Raw genomic sequence first — 26840 nt, forward strand, 5'->3', positions numbered from 1 at the left:
TCAACCCTGACTGCAGATTAGAATCACCAGAGGAGCATTAAAAAACAAAGAATCTCTGGGGGTGGTATCTACCTATTGGTGTTTTATAAATGCTCCCCACCTGATTCTGATGCACTGGGAAGGCTGAGGTCCACTAAGGTCAGGGATTGGAAAATGAAGCTCAAATCAGGCCTGACATCTGCTTCTGTGGAGTTTAACTGGACCACAACCATGTTCTCATTTGTTTATGGCCATTCCTGTGCTACCACCTCAGAGCTGAATAGTTGTGACAGACTGTTTGGCCAGAAAGCCTAAAATGTTTACCATTTGGCCCTTGACAGAAAAAGTTGGCCAATTGCTGACCTAGGTCATTCTGTCTTTTTCCTTCCTTTTGTCAATTTTCCTGGTTCCGTTAAGAATTGTTGATGATAGCCATTTCTAAGAAGAACAAGAAGAAAAACTGTTTCCTGATCTTATGTAAAGCCATAAAATTAATTGGCATATTAAGAAATTGGATTTAATTGCATATAAAATTCATCCCTGTGGTTTATATTTATTTCAATAAAATTTATTAAGCATCTACTTAAAAAATAGACTATGGTATAATTTTACACCTTTTTCTATTGCCTTATCAGTCTGAGGGCATAGAATGCCAAATAACAGGGCATATGGTACCAAATTTTAATTTTGTCTACAGTTCAGTCATTGAACCTCTTAAATGCATGTTAATACATTCTTAAAAGATTTATTTATTTATTTATTTTAGGGGAGTAGGAGGGGCAGACGGAGAGAGAATCTCAAGCAGACTCCACGTTAAATGGAGACTGACATGGGGCTTGATCTCATGACCCTGAGATCACAACCTGAGCTAAAACCAAGAGTCGGACGCTTAACCCACTGCACCACCCAGGTGCCCTGCATGTCAATAAATTTATTAATATTTATTAATTGAAAATATTTCACTTAAGATAATATAAAAACATCAAAGAAGAAAACATCATGCAAGAGGAAAACCCAATAGTAATTTTTAGTACACACTTATATTGATAAACTTCCAAATCCCCCATGACTATTCTGTGTTTGAATTGAAATTTCAGGGTACAATTACTATTTACATATTTAAGGAGTCATTGGGTATTTAAGTCATAATTTCAAGCAACTATTTATTTCAAGTTTGTAGTGTGAAGTATCATGCCCAACTTTTGACTGTAGTTGTCCTATTGCATCCTACACTAGGTGTTTTATTGTAAGGAAAGAAACGTGGGAAATGGAGTGAGCTGCTTTCTGAAGGGACAGTGTAGCTTTCAACGTCAGGAGGATGAAGCCCCACGTGGGTCAGGTCAGGTCAGCAGTGAAGTGCTCTTTCCCAACCCAGGGGCCGAGTCAGAATGAGTCAGTTCTGGGAGTCTGTCGAAACCCACAGTATGAGGTTTAAAGAAGTGCCATGTTCGAAGGTGTTGACTGATGTTCTCAGAGGGGAGTAATTCCAAAGAGGTGGGCAACCCAGAGCCAGGAGTCGGGTGTTGGGTGGTCCTAGTCCTCCCAGTCGATGTTAATCGGGCCGCCTGTCAGCATCTGGCTCTGTGGACCAGCTGTGTCCTCTCCTTCCACTGCCTCACGGCGCATTCGCCGGTGGCAGCCCTGGGCACAGCGGGAATGCTCGTCCAGCCGTCCACAGACAAGGACCTGGCAGTGCAGAAACACTTCCTGGAAAGACCGTAATGATAATTAACAAAAACAGTGATAACAGCTACCACTTGCGGGGCCCTTTCTGGAAGCCAGACACTGTACCAGATGTTTTCATATATAGTATCTCGTTTCATCTAAACAACAACCCTTTGAGGTGGATATTGTCATCCCCATTTTACAAATGAGGAAACTGAGACTTAGGTTAGACAACTTGCCCAGAGTCACAGCATTGGTCAGGTGGGCAAACACACTGAATGAGTCACGTGGGTGATCTAACCCGCCCCCCACGCATAACTTCTGCCTTTGTACAGGGACAGGAGAGACCTTCGAGAAGGGAATGCCTAAAAACGTTAACATCCTCACTCTTCACATCAAAGTCTGGGAAAAACATCGGTGCCCACACGCTTCTGTGGAAAATAACAAGTTCTTTCTCCAAGCTTCTTCCTATAAGCTACCTCCCAAAGCATGCTGCCTGCTTGGGGATTAGCCATCGCGGTTAGCAGTTGTTCTAGAACGTAACTGGAAAGGACATGAATTCATTTAAACCCAGTATGGAAAGGATTGTTGGTCTCTTAGACTTCCTTTGGTTTGCATGTTTCAACAACTCTACTGAAAAAAAAAAATTCCACCTTAACATACTCTCTATTGCCTCTTATAACCTCTGTATATGTATATTTTTCAAAAATGTAGCATGTTCAATATGCATGTAAATCGTTATGACGATTTTTCCTATCTCTCTTTTCTATATTTCTCATTTTAATAACTGCTTAATATTGCACTAATTGATATATGTATGGTAGCCCTGTTGGGGGCTTTTTCTCCTTCTCTGTGTAACAATGCTCTATAATATCCAACAAATCTAGTTTTTTTTTTTTGCTTGTTTGTTTTTGACAAACTGTCAGAATTAGAATTTTTAGATAAAAGAATCTGATGATTTTATGGTTATTACTACATATTACCAGACAAATTCCCAGAAACTATACCCATTTATACTGCCACTGTATACTTCTCCGTATAACTTTGCAAGCATTGAGATTTATAGTTTTTATAAAATTAATATGTATAAAATAGTGTCTTATAATCGTTTTAATTGGCACTTTAAGTACTGTTTTCACTGAACAATTCACCGTTTGTCTTTTCTGTGAATTTTCTGCCCATATCCTTTGCCATATGACTAACACACAGCTTTTTTCAACCATACCCGCCCACAACAGCTTAAAATTATGATCATACAGGCGCGCCTGGGTGGCTCAGTCTGTTAGGCATCTGACTCTAGATCTCAGCTCAGGTCTTGATCTCAGGGTTGTGGGTTAGAGCCCCACGTTGGGCTTAGAAAAATGACTTAAATGAAATAGAACTTAAAATTAAAAAAATAAAATTATGATCATATAGTATTTTCTTTGAACAAACACAGTGATTTTATTGGGAGGGAGGCAGGTAATTGTGACATTCATGAAGGTATGAAGCTTCTAGATAGCCAATTCTACAGTATTTTTCATAGATGTAATGCAGATCCTAACTGTGGGCTCACAGAGAATGTCAACAAATTGGCACGCCAAGAAACGAGGCTCAGGTCTGGGGGTGAGGGAGGGGGTGCAGTGTGGGCTCCAAGGTAAAGGTGTTCAGCTCACCTTGTGGTCTTTGCCCACAAACTTGAAGACAGGGACCTGGAAGTGCTTTGCTAGGTGGTCCCGGGACGTGTACTGCTTCACGGAGTCATCTGAAACACAGCTGAAAGCAGGACAGGAGAGCACATAAGACTTGATGGCTTCAACAGAGGTGGAAAAACAATCTGGGCCAATGTGTTTGGTCCAAAGAGACGCTCACTGGGTGGAGGAGGCTGGGCTGCACTCAAGCTTTTTGAGAATGAAGGAAAAATGAAATTCCCTCCCTGCAAAGGCATCTTCAGCCCTGCTCATGAATACAGTCTGTCCCATTTCTCATTCTCTGTACCCACCAACTGGGCACGAGGACCTCTCGATATGTCAGTGTATTGAAGCATTAGCAACAGCAACCACATTTCTTTCAAAGATACTTTTTGAAATGAAGATATCTCTGGAAGGCTGTATTTTCATTTGTAATATCTCACAGGAGTTCTGCATTCACCTACTTGATGATTGGTTTGAGAAGGCTTTTCTTTAACTGGATTTCATAAACATTTATTGGACACCTAATATACATTAACCCCCAAAGGGGGTTTAAAGGTGAGAAAACCCCAATTTGTGCATCACAGAGCTGCATAAAGATTTAAGTTCCAGAGAGAATAACTGGTTCTACTGGGAAAGTTCAGTCCCCTCCACATTGCTGTATTTCCTCTTTTCCCAAATTTAATGCTAAGATGTGGTTTGAGAGGGTTTTGGGATTTTCATCTCAGGTCCACTGCTTAAAGTGAAACTCCTAGGCTCACCTCAGGGTTAGCTGGGGAAAAGAAGTCTTCTTGATTCTCAATTTTGAGACCAAGGTTTAGTACTTGAAGAACATTTTCTCTTGAGAGGCCAGGGATTACACTTGTATCATTTTTCCCACTCTGATTTTTAAAGGAAATTTAATTCCTTTTTCTGGATACCTAATAGTTCTTGTCTACCAGACCAGGAAAAAAAAAAAAAGTGGGGACCAGAAAGAAAAGTCTATGAAACTGGATCCTTGCTTCACATGCTTACAGACAACTTTCTAGTTCATTGCTAAGGGCTGTTTCAGTGCAGTTGAAAAAAATCCAATAAAATTGTTTAAAAAGAAGGCATTGTAAAAAATAAAAAAATAAAAATAAATAAATAAATAAATAAATAAATAAAAAGAAGGCATTGTGATTTATAATACCCCTGATACCATATTCCCCTGAACTGAAGAGGATCTAAATATATAATGCGGTTTCTGTTATTTCTTGTTATTTATGTACTCATTTTCATTTTCCTGAGGTAAAGTTAATTTATACCATCTTTTGATTATGTTCTATAATAAATACCCATTGCATAGCTAATCTGTGCAACATGCTCTGCTGGGAGCTGCAGAGGATATAAAGATGAATAATATGGTCTGTGATGTCAAGGACTTTATAGTCTGTACCTAGGACAAAAATAGTAACACGATATCAAAATGGTACTTTTCATCTAAGGGCCTCACCATTTTCAATTTATTTTTATCTAAAAATACCATTGTTTTTCTTTAAAAGATAAAATGAGGCAGAAAGAGTTGTTACAGGGTAATATATTACAGAATGGGATCCAGGACAAATTTCGGCTCTTGACTTGGTGTTTGCTGTGATTAGACAATGCTGGTTCATCAACTCCAAGTTCATGTGTTAAAAGAGAGTAAGGATGGTATAGGATAATCCAATAATCGATTACCCAAAAGTTGTCCAATATTTCACTCTGGAATTCAGTATGTTTCTTTTTCTGGAGATTAACTTTCTAATTCTACTTTGCTGAGGCTTGTATTATGTTACTTTGCATTCTCTGAGCATACTCCAACTAAAACTGGAGCGAGGTGAATGAGCTGTGTTAAGTATCAGGGCAGCAGGGTGGGGTGCCTGGGTGGCTCAGTCATTGAGGATCTGCCTTTGGCTCAGGTCATGGTCCCAGGGTCCTGGGATCAAGCCCCGCATCGGGCTCCCTGCTTGGCAGGAAGCCTGCTTCTCCCTCTCCCACTCCCCCTGCTTGTGTTCCCTCTCTCACTGTGTGTCTCTCTCTGTCAAATAAATAAATAAAATCTTAAAAAAAAAAAAAAAAGAGTGCTTCTAGAGCCATTTGAATTTAAAAAAAAAAAGTATCAGGGGAAAACGGCCTGATTTAAATGTAAGCTGAGGACAATGAAGAATCAAACAATTTATAAATGTAAGCACATTGCATTATGTTTATTTTAGGGCTCTGGACTTGCCTCAAATGATTATTATGATAAATGTTCATTCAATAGTTCACTTGACAACTGTTTAATACCCTTACTATAGGTTAGGCATAGAGGGGGAAAGAGAAAGAAGGAAAATTTCTAGCTCAGGTTGGAAAGAATCAAGGAAGGCTTCATGGAGGAAAGAAATCCGGCTGAATCTTGAAGGAACAGTGAGAGTCAGGCAGGAAGAAAAGGAGAAGATTTCTGGCAGAGGAAATAGCAGGTGCAGCAAGGAAGTTGTAAGAAACAATGGGGTCTGGGAATTGCCTGTACTCCCTCTGCTGGGAGCAGAAACTGGAGAGGGCAGAGGTCAGAGGGTGAGGCAGGGTGAGCCAAGCTCAGAGTTGGATTTTATCTCGAACTGTCACACAGATACCATTCCAGTACTCTCCATTATTGTGCCAGAGATGGGACTCTTTGCCTGTTTACTAAATAGACCTCTACTGCTGTGTTTTTGAATTCTTGCCTCTGGCTTTTAAGCATTTTAATTTCTCCTGCAGCATATTATATATATATATATATATATATATATATATATATTTAGCTATTTTGAATGTGCTAAGGTCTGGAAAACTAAAAAGCACAGCTTCTTAGAACTATCTAAAATAAAGAGCATATAGTCCTTAACTGAGCATCTGAATAACAAATACATAAATAAGCTTTACAAGCTTTACTGAGATTGTAGATTACATGTTTTTCCAGTAAGTGAGTTATGATTATACATTTATTTTTGCAAAAAGTAAATACAGGGGTAGGAAAAGACTCTTGGAATGAAAGAAATGCTCCCTATCTTGATTGTAGTGATGGCTTCATGATGTATACCATCAGAACTTACCAAACTGTATACTTTCAATGTGTATGCTCATTGTATGAGAATGGTACTCCAATAAAGCTGTTAAGAAAAAAAAAAAAAAAAGGAACCCAAATCTACTCTCCCCTAAAAGTAAATCCATTCTTTAATCTCCTTACCATTAGGTACGTGAGTGAAAAAAAATAAATAAAAAATGATACTTCTACTTTTCATTTTAAAACTTTGTGGAGATAACTTTAAGATGGCAAGAAATCCAAAGAACTACAGACCCCTATGAGACCTATTACTGGCCATGCAAAGCAGCTCAGAATGATACATTTTCCATGTTCTGAAAACAAGCTAAGGAGGCTGCAAGTACTCCTGCTGGAAAACCGTGAAATGTACCAACCAAAGGAAATCAAGTGTCATCAAAGGTTTTCAGCAGGGATCTAACAGTATACATATATTTTTTTTTCTTATTTTTAATATTTGTTTTCCTTTTGATTGGTTACCCAGGGACTCTTGGAGCTGAGATTTGAGAGTTGGGATTTAGGGGGCTGTGGCGAGGCTGTTTTTGCTGTCCAGGTGAAAGATAAGGGCTGGAATTAAGACAGAGTAGAACAGAGAGAACAAGTTTGGGGGTACTGCTACTTCTACAAAAGCCTCTTGATTGATCCCAATGTGCTTCAAGGTTGAACATCACTGTGTAAGAGATTGACAGCAGCAGGCGGAGGATGCCTGTGGTGAGAGATCCAGTAGATAAAAACTAAGTAGACATTTCAGAGTCCATGAGGCCAATTAGCAAAGGGCATGGCCCAAGTGGTGCTCTTGTTAGACCATTTCCCTTTCTTTGAGCTGCAGGTCCTGACCCTACCTGAGCTATGTCCCACCTGTCATTGAGAACAAGGAAGAAACTGATAAGATTCTACCATGAGTTTGGGGTTTGCGTGTAATTCTCCTGGGAATGTAAGCAATGGGTGTGACAACTGCTAGGCCTCCAATGGGCCTGTGAGACACAGTTCTCAATCCAGGGATCCTTAGGAAATTAGGAAATCTCTTTTGTATAAAACAAGCAAACAAAAACCAAATTTCACTTGATCTTTCTTCTCCTAAAACCTGCCAAGTAATTCTTCTCTCTCCTTCACTACTAAGCTTCCTAAAAGAGGAGTCTACATTTGCTGCTTCCGCTTCCTCATCCCCTTACACTTATCAGCCTCCCCCCAACCTTGACACTCATGCTCGACTCTCTCTCTGAACAGATTAATCAAGCCTATGTTTCAAATAGAAACAGGGATGATTCTTGGTCCTTTATCTCTAGTCCTGACCTTGTTCCTGGGTCTGATACACAGTTCCAACTGCCCACTGAACTTCTCTTCCCATGTATCCTGCAGGCATTTACAATTTAATAGTATTATTTGGAATTATCATATCCAACATTTCACCTCAAATCTGCTTTTCTACTTATAGCCTTCCATCTGGATTCATGGCATCTAGTCAGTCATCCGTGCTAGACCTCTTGGAATCATTCTTGATTCCCTGCTCCCTCACCAGTTTTTACCTCCAATGTCAACGAATGGTTTCTGAACCAATTAAGAGCTCACAAAAGTACCCTGTTGTTTTAGGAAATGATCGAGTACGCTGTGCACTTAGAAATCAGATGTGAACTGGGGATAATAAATTGTATAAGCAACATAATTACCCATCCTGGATGAGGTAGTACTTCAGGATCTCGTCGATCTTGGAGGTGGGGGTGGCAAAGCAGCTCTCCACCAGGCTTTCTAAGCCATTCACGTGCACCACAGGTTCAATGCCAAAGTAGAGGGAGTCTCGAAGCTTGAGGGTGGGCAAGGCTTCCCGGTAAGTCTCTTCAAACTCATTGTCCTTGAAGATCTCCAGAGTGAACGGGAAGATTCCATGACTGCGGCTCATGATTTCCAGTGGGGCGTTTCTAAGGTGGGGGACATATCCTTCTGAAATGGTGTACAGGCGTGGAAACTCGCAGGTCACCGGGATCAGCACTTTGCTGGTTCGGATGATGATGTCTCCGCTGCTCCCTGGGGTCTGCTTGGGTAGACCTGTCACAAGGTTGCTTGCCACAATCTTGTCATTTACCACCTGAGCCAGGCCAGGGCCAGGAGAGAAAAAAGACTGTATGTCTATTTTTCCAGAGTTCCCCACCCCACCCTATCCCACCCTCCCACCCCAGCCCCCACCCCACTCCACTCTTGACTGTAACATTCTCCACACTTCTATTTACATTAAAACAATTAGAGATTTGGTTGCTGAAGCCTGAAGCCTTTTTAAAAAATCTCTTCTACTCTTTTTAGCAAGATGTTCTGAGTGTTAAGAATTTTATATACTACTTCTTGGTCAACCCACACATTCCTTTGGAGTATTACTCATTAAACCTGAACTATGCAGAATCAGCAAATTCAAAGCTCTGGTATTTTAGGAAAGAATGGCTTCAGTATATTATTATTATTTTTTTTTTTTTGGAATCCTAGACCTGCTGATCAGGCTGCGGCCTGACCTTGTGCTGAACTCATCCACAGGCAGAGAACTTCAGCTACCGCATTTATGCAGATGACTTTCAGTTCTTTATCTCCAATCTTGTCTGCTTCCCCCGGGTGCCAGCGACTCCAACCCACCCCAGGGCATTTCCACTCTATCATCCTCAGATACAACAAACATAATTTGCCTGAAGTGGAACAGCTTTCTCCTGAGATAACACCCCCAGGTCTCAGTCCAAATCTAATTAGCTCCCTGATTTTCTCTTCATTGCATTCAATAAATAAATATTTGTTTAATCAAATGGTTGCAAGAACCTCTGCCCTGATCTCCTGGATCCAGGTCCCCTTTATTTCTATCCATCTTGTACGCTTCTGGTCTCATCGCGACAGCACCTGCAACCTCACTCTAGGGGATAAAGCCCAAACGTCTACCCTTGCACACAAGGCAGATCTTTGCAAGTACAGTCTTCCCCCTCCTAATTTTCCAGTTTCCTTTTTCCATATGCATTCCTTGCCAGTCAGTCTGCACTGCCCATTCACTCAGCATAAGCCTTAAATACTCCCATCTCTGACACTGGCTCACTTGTTTCCCATCTGAAATGGCCTTTCTTTTCCTCTCTGTCCGGATAAGCCACACACAGGCTTCCACCCCAGTTCAAGGCTCACTTGTCTTGACTGCTCCAGGGTTTGTCCCTTTCTGGACTGTGACAGCACCTGTCATCTGTATCACTGTTTCTTATTTATGTTGTGTGTGTGTGTTGTCATCTCAATCCTACTGTATATGTTCCCCAAAGTTAGGAATCTTATTTCATATATCCCTCAGACTCCAGTGCACATTCTTGGATGAAAGCACAAACCTTTTCCCTCTACCTAGTTCAACATTTGAACACATCTGTTATATCATAAATGAACCTTCATCTATATCAGTTGCTTTCTTCAAGTAAAAAAATTGGTCGGAGGAGATGCAACCAGCCTCCCGGGACTGGTGCTGATGCACTCGGGAAAATGTCTGCTCATATCAGAGATACAGGACTCCTGAAGAATAGAATGAGCAGAATTCTTCTTACCCCCCTGCACACACAGGGCCAGGACCACAGCAGATGCTCAATAATACATGTGTTAAATGAATGGCATATGAGTTTTTGAGCTGCATTCTTTTATGTGGAAATATTTCATCTATGACAAGGCACACTGCATACCTCTGTCAACTCCCTCCCAAATAACTGGCTTTTGGTCATCCCCCGAGTATCCTCCAGGAAGAACCTACATCAACCACTGTGCCACACGTCTTGAGGGAGAAGAGGATGTTGACGTGGGTGCCATTGGACACTCCTCGGCAGGAAGTGTTGGTCAGGAAGAGCTCCAGACCGCCAACCAGGTCCCTGGGGATGCTCACTTCAATGGTATTCGACTTGCACAACACGGGGACTGTGGCAGAAAGGGGGTACTGTTAGAACCGAGAAATCTGAATTGGGAGAAGGATAAGGAAGGCTTATAGGAGAAATAATTTTACCCTCCCACAACTTGAGCTTTTTGTTCCATCCTCAAGGAAATCTAAGAGACTCAAAACAAGTTGGTGAAGGGGCTCCTGGCTGGCTCAGTCGTTAAGTGTCTGCCTTCTTCTCAGGTCATAATCCCAGGGTCCTGGGATCAAGCCCCACATCGGGCTCCCTGCTCAGAGGGAAGCCTGCTTCTCCCTCTCCCACTCCCTCTGCTGTGTTCCCTCTCTCGCTGTGTCTCTCTCTGTCAAATAAATAAATAAAATCTTTAAAAAAAAACCAAGTTGGTGAATAAAACCAGGACTCCTAACTCCTCAGGTTGTGGTCAAATAATGCTCCTCAAACACATTGATCTCTGAATGAGGAAACATTGTGTTCAAGTTTTGATTCAACATTTATTTCAAAGTATGGATAGCATAGTTCCATGAACTGAAACACCTAACGGGTTAACTTTTAGCACAAACACAATTTATTGGCAATACAGAAAAAGTACTGCTTTGATATAGGCTTAAATTACATAACAGTACTGCTTTGACTTTACCATTAATTATGTCTCTCTCATAAAACAGAGGTAATAAAAACAACGTTAGTGTACTTGGGGAAGAATTCCAAATTGTCCTTGCATTGTTCAGTAAACCATAAATGCTGACTATAAATTCCACTTTAACTTAATATGAAAAGGATCGCTTTTCTTTAGTGTTCCTGTGTTCACTTTTCTAGGCTCTACACATACCCTAAAAGGAATATTTATGGGTACTGTCAGAAAATATGTGAGGATATATCATAACAATGACACAAGAAATCAAAGGTAGGTGTTCATTAAATATTTGCTAGATGAGTGAGTTAACATTCTGGACATAAATAACTAGATTTCCAGAAAATAGTTGTCAGAGGATTGTTGATGCTCATATTGTAATTGTAGGGAGAAAAATCAGTTCCTTAGGGCTTTCAGCATAGTTTCACTACCCAATTATCTGTTAGAAAAGAGAGGAGCTGCATCAATGTCTTATTAGTTATACTACTAATAATATAAATTACGGGGAAAAATCTCAAGTAAAAAGCAAAGGAAACCGTATGATCCAGCAATCCCATTCTGGGTATATATCCAAAAGAATTGAAAGTAGGATCTCAAAGAGATATCTGCACACCCATGTTCATAGCAACATTATCCACAATATCTAAACCATAGAAGTAACTCTAGTGCCTATCAATGGATGAGTGGCTAAACAAAATGTGGTATATAAATACAATGGAATATTATTCAGCCTTATGAAGGAAGGAAATCCTGTCAGATGTTACAAACACGGATGAACCTGGTGGATATTATGCTAAGTAAAATAAGTCAATCACAAAAAGATAAATGCCATATGACCCCACTTACATGAAGTGTCTAAAGTGGTTGACTTCATAGAAATAGAAAACAGAATAGTGGTTGCCAGGGCACAGGGTGGGGCGGGGGGAGGAAGGAATGGGGACTTGTCGTTTCATGGATATAGAGTTTCAGTTTTGCAAGATAAAAAAAGTTCTGGAAATTTGTTGCACCACAACGTGAATATATGTAACACTACTGAACTATCCATTTAAAATTGGCTTAGATGGTCAATTTTCTGCTATATGTTTTTTTAACCACAATTTCTTAAAAAGCAAAGGAAAATTAACTTTTTGGTAATATTTTCTTAGAGAGCTTCTCTTTTGAAGGATCCCAGAGTAAAGATGCAGGGATACACACTTCCGAAGGAGCTGGTGTTCTAAACGAGAATCGTGACACACTTGAGTGAGGAAGGCAGGGAGATTTGAGGGCGGGGGAGCAGAGGTTGAGCCCATCCATGTACTACCTTGGCACGTGTGGTTGTCCTCAGACAGCACCAAGCCCCGGGGACATTCACACTGATAGCCCTTCTCGGACACAAGGCAAAGGTGGCTGCAACCACCATTGTTGCTGTGACATCCTTCAATGTCTGCAATAAAACCAGAAGAAAAGCACATGATCTTGCAGGCCTCTTCCCCGAGGATTCTGGTTCTTGGGATGGCGCTTGGCATCAGGGAATACACTTGACTCATCACAGCATCACTGGGGCCTAACTCAGTCACTGAGTCACGTAGGGAAGCCCACGAAAAAATGTTTATTAAATGTGATAGCTACAAAGAGCAATCTTACAACATCCACAGCTCTAACCTCTTCAGCTGGTCATTTTGTAGAATGTCCTTCACTCCGGATTTGTCTGTTTTTCTCAGGGTTATACTACAATTTTGGGGAGGAAGACCCAAAAGTCTTTCTTTCTTTTTTTTTTTTTTGGTGAGCAAATATTTATTAATTGCCCAGAAATTATATAATTTCATGTCTAAATGTATTGGTTCTAGTTGATTCTTCACCAAAAATTTTTGCTTCTGGGAATAAAGTGAGACAAGTCGTTTTACTGAGATAGTGAATGAGACAAGATGTGTAAGTGCACTTATATTTTTATAGAAAACTTTATCAACAATGAGTTTTATCTCATACCAGAAACAAATGTGGAAAGGAAGTAGATCAGTCTGAAGTTTCTTGGGCAAAGTAAGAGCATACGACACTAGAAATGAGAAACAATATAAACATGTCCCTTCAGAAGATTTCATCATCTCGACAATACTGGTTGTGGGTTTATTTATTTATTTATTTTTAATGTACTGTATGGTGGCTAACATAATAAAAAAATTATAACCAAAAGTCCTTTCTTAATTGGTATAACATTTAATGTATGCATTTTGAAATTTTATATAGAGTATTACTGATATAAAGGGAACTGACAGAATGTAAATTCAACTAGACTAGTTAGATGGATCAGTTAGTTATTAGATTGCCAGACCCTCTCCTCAAATCTCTATTAATAATAGCACTGGGATATGTGTCTTGGGCTGACAGCACACTATAAAAATGAGGCCTAGACAACACACTTGGTCCACTCCACTAAGCTCTTTGTGACATTCCTCTTTTTTTTTGTTTTTAAAGATTTTATTTATTTATTTGACAGAGAGAGACACAGCGAGAGAGGGAACACAAGCAGGGCGAGTGGAGGAGGGAGAAGCAGGCTCCCCGCAGAGCAGGGAGCCGGATGTGGGGCTCGATCCCAGGACCCTGGGATCATGACCTGAGCCGAAGGCAGACGTTTAACAAGTAAGCCACCCAGGCGCCCCTGTGACATTCTTCTTTTGAGTCAGTTAAGTTTCCTTTTAAAAAGTTTTGCATTTTTGGGGGGTGCCTGGGTGACTCACTCAGTTAAGCATCCAACTCTTGATCTCAGCTCCGGTCTGGATCGCAGGGTCATGAGTTCAAGCCCTGCCAAAAAAAAAAAAAAAAGTAAAACCTTAGGAATTTTCAAAAAGCATACACCACCAGATGGACAAGAAAAAAGGATTCAATTGAAAACTAAAGAAACTACCACATGATTTCATAGTTAGTAGAGAAAAATTAATGACCTTTGTGGGCTCTAGACATTAGGCTTGGGTCGTGATCACAGGGTCATAAGATCAAGCCCCACGTAGGGCTCTGTACACTCTCTCCCTCTGCCCCTTGCTCCCCCAACCCTGTGCTCTCTCTCTCTCTCTAAAATAAACAAATAAAACTTAAAAAAAAAAGTAAGGATTTTAAATATGAATCTTAATGCTGAAGTATAACTCGTGTACAAATTTTATCTTCTGTTAAAATACTTTTCAATCGTGATTATTAGGTTTTAAAATTATATGAGGATTAACAGTAATACTTCCAATAAAATGCTCATGAATAATTACAAATGTTCCTCATGAAACATTTCATTAATATTCAAACATGCAAAGATTATTACATAAAATAATTAAGATTTAAGGAAAATTCAGGACATTACCCTTATTTAATAAAATTTAAAGTACATTTAGTCTTGTTATAAGGGACAGTAGTCTAATATTCTGGCTAATGGTCCTTCAGTGAATAATGCAAACTTTGTTGCATGGAATAAATTGTGGGAACTAGCCACAATTTTTCCTTTTGGGGTAGTATTTTATTATGTTGAATATAACTAGAATAAAGTGAACTCTTATAAGCAGTATTATACCACAAATTCAATTAGCTTTAAGGACAAATCATATGTCCTCTGTAAATAATGATTAAGCTATTTATCTCTTTATATAATCTGCAAAGAAGTGTTTTGTTTTTTTTTTCTTTTGGTCCCTCAACTCCCAACATAATGAGATTCAGACTTATTTAAGTAGAAATGATGACATTTTAGTTGTGATAATTTGCAAGGGCAAATGTGCCTTACCGAAGGGACATTATCTAAATTTCATATCATTGTCACAGTATACAATTTCAACTATTTGACGTATATTACAAATTCTTTTTTATTACTTAATCATATAAAATGTACATACCCTTCTTGCAATTAAAAATAGATAATGTGGGGCCCTTGGTGGCTCAGTGGGTTGAGCACCTGACTCTTGGTTTCAGCTCAGGTTGTGATCTCAGGGTCGTGGGATCGAGCCTCATGTGGGGCTCCACGCTCAGTGCAGAGTCTGCTTGAGATTCTTTGCCCCTCCCTCTTCCTCCCCCTCTGCTCCTCTCCCCAGCTCATGTTCTCTCTCTCTCTCTCTAAAATAAATAGATGAAATCTTAAAAAAAAAAAAAAGATGTTACTAGTCTCCCCCACAGTATGTCAATCTCCAATAAATGTAAAGCCCTAGAGGGGGAATAAAATGGCTTCATGTAACCAGTTTCCCAAACTTCTAAGATGGTAAGACTCACCTAATGGAACTTGGTAAAAACACATATTGTAAGGCCCCTCTCACTCCACTGAACCAAGTTTCCAGGAGAGAGGCCTGGGAAGAGCCAGGTGTGAAGGCATCCAGGTGATTCTTCTCAGCCGGAATGTTCGAGAACCACTGCTATAAACCATTTTTTACGCTACCACCTCTCCTCTATTATCTTGCTACTCCAGGTTTGCTCCTTGGATCGGCAGCCAAGGTGTCACCTAGAAGTTATTTAGAAATGCACTATCTTTGCCTAAGCCCAGACCTACTGAATCAGTACTTTAAAAAGATCCCAGATGATTTAAGGGCACATTAAAGTTTGAGAAACACATAATACCCTATTTTTATTTCCCAAATTAAAATGTGGCTCTCAGGGCACCTGGCTGGCTCAGTATGTAGAGAGTCTGTGACTGTTGATCTCGGGGTTGTGAGTTTGAGCAGCGAGGATAGAGTTTACTTCAAAAAAAAAAAAAAGTGATTCTCTGCCTCTTGCAAAATGCAACTACTCCCTCCCGTTAAATCTTGAAGATAAAATCAACACTGAATTTTGCCTGCAACATGACCGTCCTCGATCACAATGAATCCCTTTTGTCATTTTTTTACACAGCCTAACCTTGACTCTCTTCTAATGTTGGACACTTTCATGAACATCAATCAAAGAATAAACCAATGGCTTAGTTTGGGCTCTTGATTTGACTCCTTTCTTGCCCATTCTCACCTTCACACGTCTTGCCGTCGCTTCTTAGCACGCGGCCAACCCCACACCCACAGCGATATGAATTTTTCAGGTTTACACAGATCTCACTGCAGCCACCATTGTTTTGCTCACATTCATTTTCATCTGTAGGAGAGAAACCACACCACTTACATACTGCTTGCTGCGCAACTCAATCCTATCGCAAGCCCCTTAGCAGAATCTTCGTATCTTTTCAGAGCCTGTTGATACATCAACTCCTTTGCTATAATCCTTATAATCACTTCCATCAACTTGATCTCCTCAACCAAGTTATTTGTCCATCTGCCCTCTGCTAAAGCAGAAGGCACTTAGTTGCTTGCCAATTCATTCCCTTCTAAGAGCAAAACTGGCGAAATGAAGTGTTTTTTTTGTTACCTGGATTCACCTATTTTTGTGTATTGGTGAATATCACTTTCTCCAGTGAGTTCCTGAAGATTTGCTAAATTAATACAGACTTATAAACCAAACTGTGTTTTAAATACATCAAAGGAACTCACATCACAGAAGTAAGTAGCTGATAAAAACTTTGTGTGAGGCAGTCTTCTGTTACAACATCAACAACTGCCCTTGAAGTCTATTTTAAATATTGGATAGTATATCCACACTATACTTAAGGAATAATTGTTAACCTTTTAAAGAATAGGATGAAGGATATGGACTCTTGCTATTAAAAAATGCACAGCTGGGCACAAATACCGATGCCCTTCCTTCTACAAAGAAAGAGAAGCTTGGAAACAAAATGTATCATGGCTTGGGGTTGGGGTTGGGGTATTGGGATTTAAACACCCATGGGGTGACAGAAGGCATGGCGTTGGGCCCAGGAGAGGAGATGACCTGCAACCGAAACCCTGCTTAAATCCACGACCCCAGAAAAGATATCCCTATAATGAAAGGGGGGTGTAGAAGAACTTTGCCCCAAGGCCCATGGACGCAGTAAACAAGCCCTCTCTGAGGCTCCAGGAGAGAGAAAATCCTTTATAAACAACGGAAACCCCAAGTCAGGCCTTGCCATGGTTGAAGTATGAACTTAACTCGAAGCTGAGAAATTGGTATAAAACGTGGCCTGGGCCGATGAAGCTTCCGCGATACTTGACAGAAGCATTTGAAAAACCGCTCTGTGGTCAAACTTCCCCAAACCAGGTGGTCAGGGTGGTTCCACAGAAACACAATTACAACAGAAGGTGGTTTGCCACAAAACACTACACAGGAGGAAATGGTCCACTATGAGAATGACTTGGCAAGACAACAAATGGGCAGCTTTGAACTGGAGATAACAGAATCATCCAGAAAAATTCATAATGCAAGGATTTTAAAAGTTACTAAACAGATAAAAGAAAGGATACTAACCAAGATAAAAGAAGTGAGCAAAAAGACAAGGCAGAATTGAAACCAAACAAACACAGCACTTGTAGAAATGGAAAATATTTCCATTTCCATTCCACCCAGGGATGCCTGGGTTGCTCAGTCGGTTAAGCGTCTGCCCTCAGCTCTGGCCATGATCCCAGGGTCCTGGGATCAAGTCCCGCGTCGGGCTCCTTGCTCGGTGGGGAGTCTGCTTCTCCCTCTCCCTCTGCCTGCTGCTCCCCCTGCTTGTGCTCTCTCTCTCTGACACATAAATAAATAAAATCTTAAAAAAAAAAAAGAAATGGAAAATACAGTGGATAAGTTCAGACTCTTCATTGGAGCCACTACCACCTGGAAAGTGGATGGTGACAGACATGCTAGCAGCAGTTCCGTATGTGGCCACACACTGTCCCAAGCCTGGACAGTTTACCTTGAGACCGATTTTTTTTTTTTTTTATGTGAGAGAGTAATACACTTGTACTGATTTAAGCCATTATTATTTGTGAGTTCATTGTCATTCACAGCCTTAGCTACTCTGTGTCCCAGCCATTCCACTTTTATGGGTATGCTCTAGAGAAAATCTCACACATGGAGTATCATTTTAATGTTAATTTTAAGAACAAAAACAATGCTATCTATTCCTATGGGTACATACACAAATAATAAAAGCATAAAAACAGGGACCAGAAGAACACACACTAACTTCAAAACAGTGATTAGTCCTGGAGGGTGAAACAAGAAAATGAAAAAGGAGATGGAGTGAGATGGCTTTATTTGTATTTGTAAAATTTTATTAAAAAGAAAAAGGAAGAAAAAAATTAACAATAGTTAAATCTGGGTATAAGAGTTATATTATTTTATCATCCCGGCCAATAATCCTGTTGTATTATTTTCCTTTACTCCTCCCTGACTGAAAACATTTACATAATTTAAAATGAAGAGTTAAAAGTATGTTACATTTTTTTAAGAAATAAAGGAAAACTGACATATACACATTAACACAAAATTTTGCCTTTAATTTCAGGGAATTCATGACGTCCCTGAAACTGACAGACAGATGTCAGGTAGGAACTGAACTGGGGGTTTTCCCCTATGCACTGCTAGGCAGTGATGTCCAAGATAAATTGTTAAGCACGAGATGTATATGATATGCAACCTTTGGTGTAAAAAAAGGGCAGTAAATAAACATATATATTTGCATTTTTTATATTTGCCTGAAGAAACCCTGGGAGCATACATAAGAAAATAATATAAGAGATTACATGAGATAGGGTTGGAGAAAGGAGAAATGGAACAAATGGAGGACAGACAGCTAGACATTTCATTGTATACCCTTCACACTATTTAGTTTGGGACCCATCTAACTATCTTACCTAGTCAAAAGTTGTATTAAAATAAAAGCTGAGGAGCACCTGGGTGGCTCAGTCGGTTAAGCGTCTGACTCTTGATTTTGGCTCAGGTCATGATCTCATGGATGGTGGGATGTCGGGCTCCACACTCAGTGTGGAGTCTGCTTGAGATTCTCTCTCTCTGCCCTTCCCCCCACTTGTGGGTGCATGCTTTCTCTCTTCTCAAATAAATAAAATATTTTTTTAAAAAACAACCAAACAAAAAAAACCCCCAAAAGCTGTGTAATGAAACAAAGCCTGCCTTAAAATGACGTCAAATATTTTCCAAGCACACTGCGTGTGTGGGTGTGTGTGGGTGTGTGTGTGAGAGAGAAAGACAGAGAGAGAGACAGAGTGAGGGAGGGAGGGCAGTTGGGAAAGATTACAGGACCATCCTCTCCTGTATCCCAAACCTTTTAGCATTAAATCATATAAAGTCCATCATGTAAGAGCCCTAACAGCTGGTATGGGAAGGCGTAAACATGCTCCATAGGATGGTCAGTGGGGTTCATTAAGGAGGCTGAAGAACAAAAGCTTTTCTAAAATAAGAATCTTTTTATCTATCTTTCAACCTAATCCCCATTCCATTCTGACCAGTTACTGTTCTTCTTGAGGAGGCGGGTATGGGCCAGTCCTCCCTTTCTCTCCAGATGAGTTTTAAATCTATTTGAGTCTGAATACAAAAGCTTCATAATGGAGAAAGATATGATCTTCAATCTTGGGTTTTTCAACTCTATTTTCTTCCAGTTACAGACAACAACACATGTGTACAAGTAGACAATTCTAGATTTCCTAGAAAATAATCTGACTTCCCTTTCTTGCTACTCAGAGAAACCAAAATTATGTAAGTGAAGTGGTAGGAGTATGTCCTTAGATAACTCTAGACCAAAGTCATCCAACAGAAATACAAAGCAAGCCACATAAGTAATTTAAAATTTTCTAGTAGTCACATTAAAAAAATTCTAATAATATATTTTATTTAATTCAGTATGTCTAAAATATTTCATCTCAATATAAAATCAATATTAAAATTATTGAGGTATTTTTCCTTCTTTTTTTGAATGAATCGAGCGTGTATTTTATACTTACAGCACATCTCAATTTGGATTCTGAATTTTCATTGGAAATACTTCATCGGTATTTAGAGTCATAAAATTTACAGTTGGTTACTCAAGTTGTCCCAAACATTTTCAGTTTTCCAATGACTGAGCCAAGTATCAGGTTTTAAATTAAAATTAGGTAAAATTTAAAATTTAGTTTTTCAGTCATACCAGCCATATTTCAAGAGCTCCACATTCACACATGGCTAGGGGCTGTTGTACTGGACTATGCAATTCCAGACTGTCCCCACACACGATATAAATTCAGTTTGAGGCTTTAGTCCTGAACTAAAAAAGGCAAACACCATTCTAAGTGTTTAGAGACACAAACTAGAAAAATGACAGAGCTCTGCGTCAGGAAGCGTTTGATGTATCCTTTTGATCCGAATGGCCCGTTTCCACTTCAAGCTTAGTCTCTTACCGAAGCATGTCTGCCTGTCGGGGCCCAGCACCGTCCCTGGAGAGCACATGCACTCACTGGTGTCTACACAGCCACCATGGCAGTCCTCGTCGCAGATGTCATAAAAATCTGTGGAAGAATGAAGTCGACCTTGCATGAGGGGCGAGGACCAAAGGACACTCTCATTCATGAGAAAGCCTCATGAATTCAGTCATGAGGTAGGAGTTCGTGGACAACACTGAGAGAGTTCTCATCGTTCAGGGTTTACGTGACCCCAGTGGAAAGAGATACTGCCCAGGGACATCTGTCATTCAGATCAATGGTTCCCAACTTCAGATCCATGGGCGATAGAGTCTCTGCAAATCTAAAACCTCACCAAATATGAGCTGTAGATTAAAGAAGTGTTATGCCCTACTCTTCTATGTACTCTGTTTTTTAAATGTGTACAGATTTGATGGGATTAATAATACAAAAATTCATTTTCAAATATTCCTGATCTCAAGTAGCTTTTTCCCATTACATATCATTTAAAAAAATCAACGGATACTAAGCACAATACTACCCTATGGATGTCTGATATAGATCTTAAAAAGGGGTCCTCCATACTCAAAAAGGTTGGAAATCCACTATTTAAACCCAAATCAACATTTCGTTTTCTAAAGTTTTGTTTGAATGGAACAAAGACAAAATAAAATAGAACTGATCAGAGTTATAGCTCCTCTCCCTTTCTGTTTCTTTAGGACATTTCCGGAAACACCAAGGACAGATCACAGAAATCAGAATCTGAAGTTATCTGTGGCCCTAAGTCATTATTCAGATTCTGAAATACTACCATAATTGGATTTCATATGACATTTTCCTGATACCATCTGATGCCTTATGGGGGAGGAAAAAGAGCACAGAGAAGGTACTCACGACCACAGTAGACATGAAAGCAGACACTGGGCTTGGTCAGATGATACACATAGTAGCCTCCCGGGCAAGCCTTGACCTCCACCGTGGTGTTCCAGAGGCAGCAGTTCCCGTTGAAGCTGGCACAGGCCTGGCGTTGCACGATGCCATCACCTTCTAGAGGGTGGCTGCCATTGAGCCAGACAGGTGCATGGGTTCCACAGTGGTTTTCTGGTATGCAGAAGGTGGGCATGGCATCCCCTGCCATGCCTGTGAAGCGGTACCACTCCCCATCCACATGGTTGTCACAAAGAGGGGGACCTTGAGACTCATCGAACTGATGGTCAGTGTTCCTCCATGGCTCATTCAAACTGATGTAAGCGGAACAAGGATCTAGGGCTGGGAATGAAAAGACACCTCAGAGGCACCTTGTGATGTTTCTAATTACAATGGCAATAGCCTGAGTCCACCTTCTTAGTCTTACACTTTGGCTTTTTTTTTTTTAAGAAAGAAATAACCTAAAATCCCCCACAGTAGCTATTTAAGATTCTTCAAGTTAAACTTAAACATGTTTTATAAATGCCTTTTACAAAATTATTTCAAATCTGTTTAAGGTTTACCATTACTGTTGGACTAAACTTTTTATCCAGAGTAATCATTTGGTAGAAGGATAGTTGTTCGAGACCAAAGGAGGTTAGGATTATAGTCTCACTGAACTCTGTAGTGGTCAGAAAATATTTTGAATATTGTGTTCACCTGGAAGCTATATTATATGAAAGTATGGATAAACCTGGTGTCCAGAGAAAAGTGACCAGACTTGGAAGGGAGTCAAAATATTATCAACTGGAGAAGAAGCTGAGAACTACGGTTTGGAGAAAAAAAGACTGAAGAGGCCGCATCAGTTCTTACAAATCTAGGTATTCTGTTAACAAGAGCAAGAACAGACTGTTGGAGGGGCACATGGGTGGCTCAGTCAGTTGAGCGTCTGCCTTCAGCTCAGGTCTTGATCCCAGGGTTCTGGGATCGAGTCCCGCATCCAGCTCCCTGCTCGGGCGGGGGGGGGGGGGAGAGTCTTCTTCTCCCTCTCCCTCCCTCTGCTCATGCTCTCTCTCTCACTCACTTTCTCTCTCAAATAAATAAAAAAAGAACAAACTATTGGGGGAGCACATTTTAGTTCAGCTATGGAGTAATGGAGAGACCTATCACCGTGTTGTAAGTTCATCATCTTTGGAAATTTTCAAAAAGTATTTGGATGGTCATTTGTAAGCAAGACTGTGGATGAAATTTCGCACTACTGGAAAGTGTGTCTGGTTAATAAGGCGTACAGCTCATTCCACTGAAAAGGAAAATGCCTCTGGCACATGTCCGCAGTTTTGAAATACACAGCATACTGGCAAATTATTACCAAAGATATTCTCAAAGTGAATGTTGGTATATACGCCATCAGCTTATTGAAAATATGAACTTTATGTATAAACAATCAGCCATGGCATCACTATCTATAATAAAGCCAAATTTCTCAAGCATGCATTTTTAGTGCATAAATTGCATGGACAAATATCTCATCAAAAAAAATTTTTTTTAAATATTTTATTTATTTATTTGACAGAGAGAGAGAGAGCACAAGCAGGGGAAGTGGCAAGCAGAGGGAGAAGCAGGTTTCCTGCTGAGCAGGAAGCCCGATGCAAGGCTCGATCCCAGGACTCTGGGATCACGACCTGAGCCGAAGGCAGCCGCTTAACTGGCTGAGCCACCCAGGCGCTCCTCTCATCAAAAATATTTTAATGACTACAGACACCAGTAACCCCAATATTCTCACTGTTTCCCTCAATTTCAGGGAAATATTGAATTAATGTAGGGAAATTGTCCTTAGGAAGAGTCTATAAAGCCAAGAAATTCTAGAAAGGAACACTAGCCAGAGTACTATCCTTTGTAATGCACATGAGGCCGACTTACCTGACATAGTAGGCAGGGAATTCACATTAAGGCTGATACATGTTGTAGGCAGAAAATTTAGTTTTAGCAAATACTGCACAATAATTAAATGTGGATGGGTCGTGATCATAAAATTTAAGTTGTCTAGAAAATATTTTGGATTTTCCCAGTCTACATTCCAAACTCCAGTTCACTCTCTAAATTCAGTCACACGCAGAGGAGGGTGTAGCCTAGTGCTAATGGCCCCAAAGAGACTCTGACAGTTGGGGACAGGAAAGAAGTAGGCTATTGCATTTTCTGGAAATAACACATGTGCCGAGTTGCACATGGCACGAGCCACTCTGTCTTTTAAAGTGTCCATGAGATATCCCAGCTGTGCCCTAGACCATATTCAATGTCATTTGAGGGCAGGAAATGTCCTCATACAGACTCCTCTCTCAAAAGGGAAAAATTCCCTCATCTGCTCTCCCAGCTGTGGTTCTCTTAAGAAGCAAGGTTTCCAGGGCAATTTCACAGGTGATTATAAATTCATAGAAATATTTGGTTGATCTCCTTGGCTCTAATTTTATAAGAAATGGTTAGGTACTCAACTTTTAATGGCTTTTGCAGAAATTCCTAAACCTCCCTCAATAACTATTTCATGATTTATAAAGTTTTTCCTTAAATTTAACTGTCATTTCTTGTGCTATTTATTAAAAGTTCACTTCCTCTCGTTGAGGGGGGGACATATGGCACAAATAGGGGAAATTTACCGACTATCTTCTGTAAAACAAATGTATTTTTTAAGTTCCCCACGCAATATGTTCTAACATTAAGTAACCCATTTCTCTCCACCCCTTCAATCCTTTCATAATCTGGCCACCGGTTTTCTTGTTTTCAGTCTCTCCGAGTGGAGCCTGGAATTGGGTATTATGCATACTGCATCCCAAACTGCTGAAGTACACACTCCTTAAATGCGAGACCTTCAAAAAGAACAGCCCCGTGGGTTCCTTTCAAAGTTGAGTCCGGGCCAGGCCTGCCAGAAAGCTCCCCGGCCTTTACCAGGATTCCTGCCTGGCGACCCCTCCCGCCTTCCCCCCAACCCGGGACGTGCAGACGCCCGCGTGTCCGCAGGGCCAGCCCCTCGCGGCCAAGTGTGGAGAGCAGACGTCAGCGTCCCTGCCCTTCCGCAGCTCCCAGCCGACCAGGTGGAGGGGATGCCGCCCCTCGGGCTGGGTCCTGGGTCCGGAAGCTTCCTGTGTTCTTCCTTCTCCCTCCCTTCTCCCTATTCTCCCCCTTTGCTTCCTGCTCCCTCCCCTCCTTTCCTTTCCTTCCCCTCCTTTTCTCTCACTTCCCCTCTCCTCCCAGGGAAGACCCCCCCTCCTTGCTCCCCAGCCCCCCAAAGCTTTCCCTTTATCTCTGGCATTGAGTCATTCGTTCTAGAAGGGCTGCAAAAAATAAATAATATAAAAAAGATCTGGGATGGGAGATTTATGATGGGAACAGGAGGTACTAGAGGGCGAGTAAGCAATAAAGAATGGAAAGAAAGGGCGGTGGTAGTTCTGAGGTGGTGGGGGCGACTTTTGCTTCGACAAGTCCTGGCTAATTATTGCAGCAGATACAGGGTGAATAAACTTAGTTCAAGACTCCTTCTAATAGACTTTTTTTTTTTTTTTTTTTTTTTAGATCAGTTTTAGATTTAGGGCATACTTGAGAAAATAGTACAAAGAGTTTCCATATACTCAGTGCCCAGTTTCCCCTATTATGAAACATTATACATCGGTGTGGTATCTTTTCCACAATTAATGATCCAGGAATGATGCATTATTATTAACTCAAATCCATAGTTTAGATTTCCTTAGTTTTTGCTTGTGTCTTTATTCCAGGATCCCATCCAGGTACCATATTACCTTAATTTTCACATCTCCTTAGGGTCACAGCCTATTTTTAATGTGTACCCTTGAAGGTGCTGGCGCAAGACCTGAATTATCGTGAAGAAATAAATCAGGGTCAACTAAACAGAGCTACGCAAAAGTGCCAAGAAGGATGGCTCTGTCCATCTCAACCTCCTCTCACCCTCTCTTTCCATTAGAACTTAAATTCTATTGGAAAAAGGAGAAATGTGTTAGTAACTGGAACTGAAACTTTGTTTTGCCTTCTTGGCCTCTTTTGTGCCAAGACTGAGAAGGGAAAGAGTTTAAGATCCACTCAGTCTATGCAAAAGTCATATTTTTCAGATGTCCAGACTGAGAAGTTCGATTTATCCAGATCTGTGCCTTTCATGGGGATAGAGCTTTCATTCAGTGCCTTGTATTCATTAAAGAAAAAAACTATCCTCAACTCTAAAGATTATATTTTTGCTCTTAAAGTTGGAATTATAAAAATGCCTATTATATAAAGAAGTTAGAATTCTTCTTACATGTACTCCAAGAAATATTTATCTAGTGGAAAGCTGTTAGCTATGGCAGATCCATGGAAATTCGGGATGCCCAGGCAAGAGGCTAATTGGAACATGAAATACAAATTCTTTGAAAATATATCTATTGTAGGTTATCACAAGTTTTCTTACACTATTCTAGAACCAGTATTTAAGATACTGGAACCTAGCTCTTAATCTGGACATAATAGCAAATTCCTGCAACAAAAAGCACGTTGTGCCTAGTACTTGACACAAGACTCACCCATTGGTGATGCAGGTGTGATTGTGAAGAAGAGGCAGGTGAGAAGCAGGAACTGAAACATCCTTCTGGACCAGCCACCAGAACAGACTGGAAATCCTCTTAATTTCAGTTGTCCTTTGTCCCTTTCTTTTTCAAGCACTTTTAAAAAAAAGCCCGCTAGGCTCTTCTGAAAAAAGACTTTACGGTACTGGCTGGGGCTTTATCAGAGGAAGAGGATGAGTGGGATAAGGTGTCCATTGCTCTGGCCTTGACCCCAGATAGAAACACTGCTTTACACTGTCAACAGGGTTATTGATATTTTTCTTTAGGGGGGGAAAAACCCATCACAGTCCCTCATCCTCCTATTGTTTTCTCTCAAGAATTCCCTGCAACAAGGCCTCCAGTATCTTATCCAGAAGGGAACTCTAAATGAGGGACACCCCCTCCTGTCAAAATCTTGTTTTGTGACTTCTAGGAATTAATTTCATGAAGTTGCAGCCCTACCATTGCTTACGGAATGAGAATGGGATAAAGCCAAATTGTTGCAGCTGGTCATTAGGAAATGTCTTGGTCAGATGGTGAAGGAGTTTACAATAGCACACCAAAAAGTACTAAGGAAAGGTGTGGAACGGGGACGATATTGTCTTGAAGCAAGGTCCTGTGTTCTATTATGGTGTTTGGTCTCCAAACTTCCTAAAGAAACCAGGTTTAGTTGAATTTTTACCAACTCAAGCAACAATACCTCATGTTTTCATAGTGCCTTTCTTCCCCCAATTTAAAATGGTTTAGTGTTACTTATTTTACTAATTCTCACACTAAGACAGAGGCAGGGGCTTCAAATTAGGAATGACTCATTAAATTAACAACACTAAAAACGGATGTTTACTAGAATTTCATTTTTAGACAGAAGAGGCAAAATGAAAGGATCTGTATATTATGTGTCCCCAGACAACGGAATGCCAGCTCCTTGACATTCTATAGTGTGTGGACACCTAAGAATTGGCAAGCACTGTTACTGAACATAATGAGAAGGGGAAGGACAAAAAGAAGGGTAGGGGAAAAAGTTTTTTTTTTCCCCACCATTTTTTTTAAAAGTAGGACACACCCAACATGGGGCTTGAACTCACGACCCTGAGATCAAGAGTCGCATGCTCTACCAATTGAGCCAGCCAGGCGCCCCAAAAGGTTTTTTTTTTTTTTTTTTTAATACTTTATTAAAGAAGGATCTGAATGAAACCAAAATTTCTCCCTCCTAATCTTACCTTGACCTGATGCTTTGGGCTTCTATCATTCTTACCCTTTC

At 40.4% G+C, this 26840-nt stretch overlaps 1 protein-coding gene across 2 annotated transcripts; it reads right to left on the reverse strand.

Annotated features, from left to right (window-relative positions):
• Positions 1-708: 708 nt before the first annotated feature.
• On the reverse strand, positions 709-25748 carry OIT3 (oncoprotein induced transcript 3). 2 transcript variants are annotated; one of them, XM_006731150.3, is made up of 9 exons: positions 25559-25747; positions 20988-21362; positions 20094-20201; positions 15823-15945; positions 12185-12307; positions 10118-10278; positions 8040-8455; positions 3300-3399; positions 709-1686 (listed from the first exon to the last, which is right to left on the reverse strand). In XM_006731150.3, the coding sequence occupies exons 1-9, from the start codon at positions 25617-25619 to the stop codon at positions 1513-1515; spliced, it is 1641 nt and encodes a 546-aa protein (XP_006731213.1). In that variant the 5' UTR covers positions 25620-25747; the 3' UTR covers positions 709-1512. The 2 variants fall into 2 exon arrangements, with proteins under 2 accessions (XP_006731213.1, XP_030881619.1); XM_031025759.2 differs by lacking the exon at positions 15823-15945 and having other exon boundaries at positions 25559-25748.
• Between the last annotated feature and the right edge of the window lie 1092 nt (positions 25749-26840).

The sequence above is a fragment of the Leptonychotes weddellii genome, chromosome 6, assembly GCF_054177405.1.
Source record: "Leptonychotes weddellii isolate Sample4059 chromosome 6, ASM5417740v2, whole genome shotgun sequence".
NCBI lineage: Eukaryota > Metazoa > Chordata > Mammalia > Carnivora > Phocidae > Leptonychotes > Leptonychotes weddellii.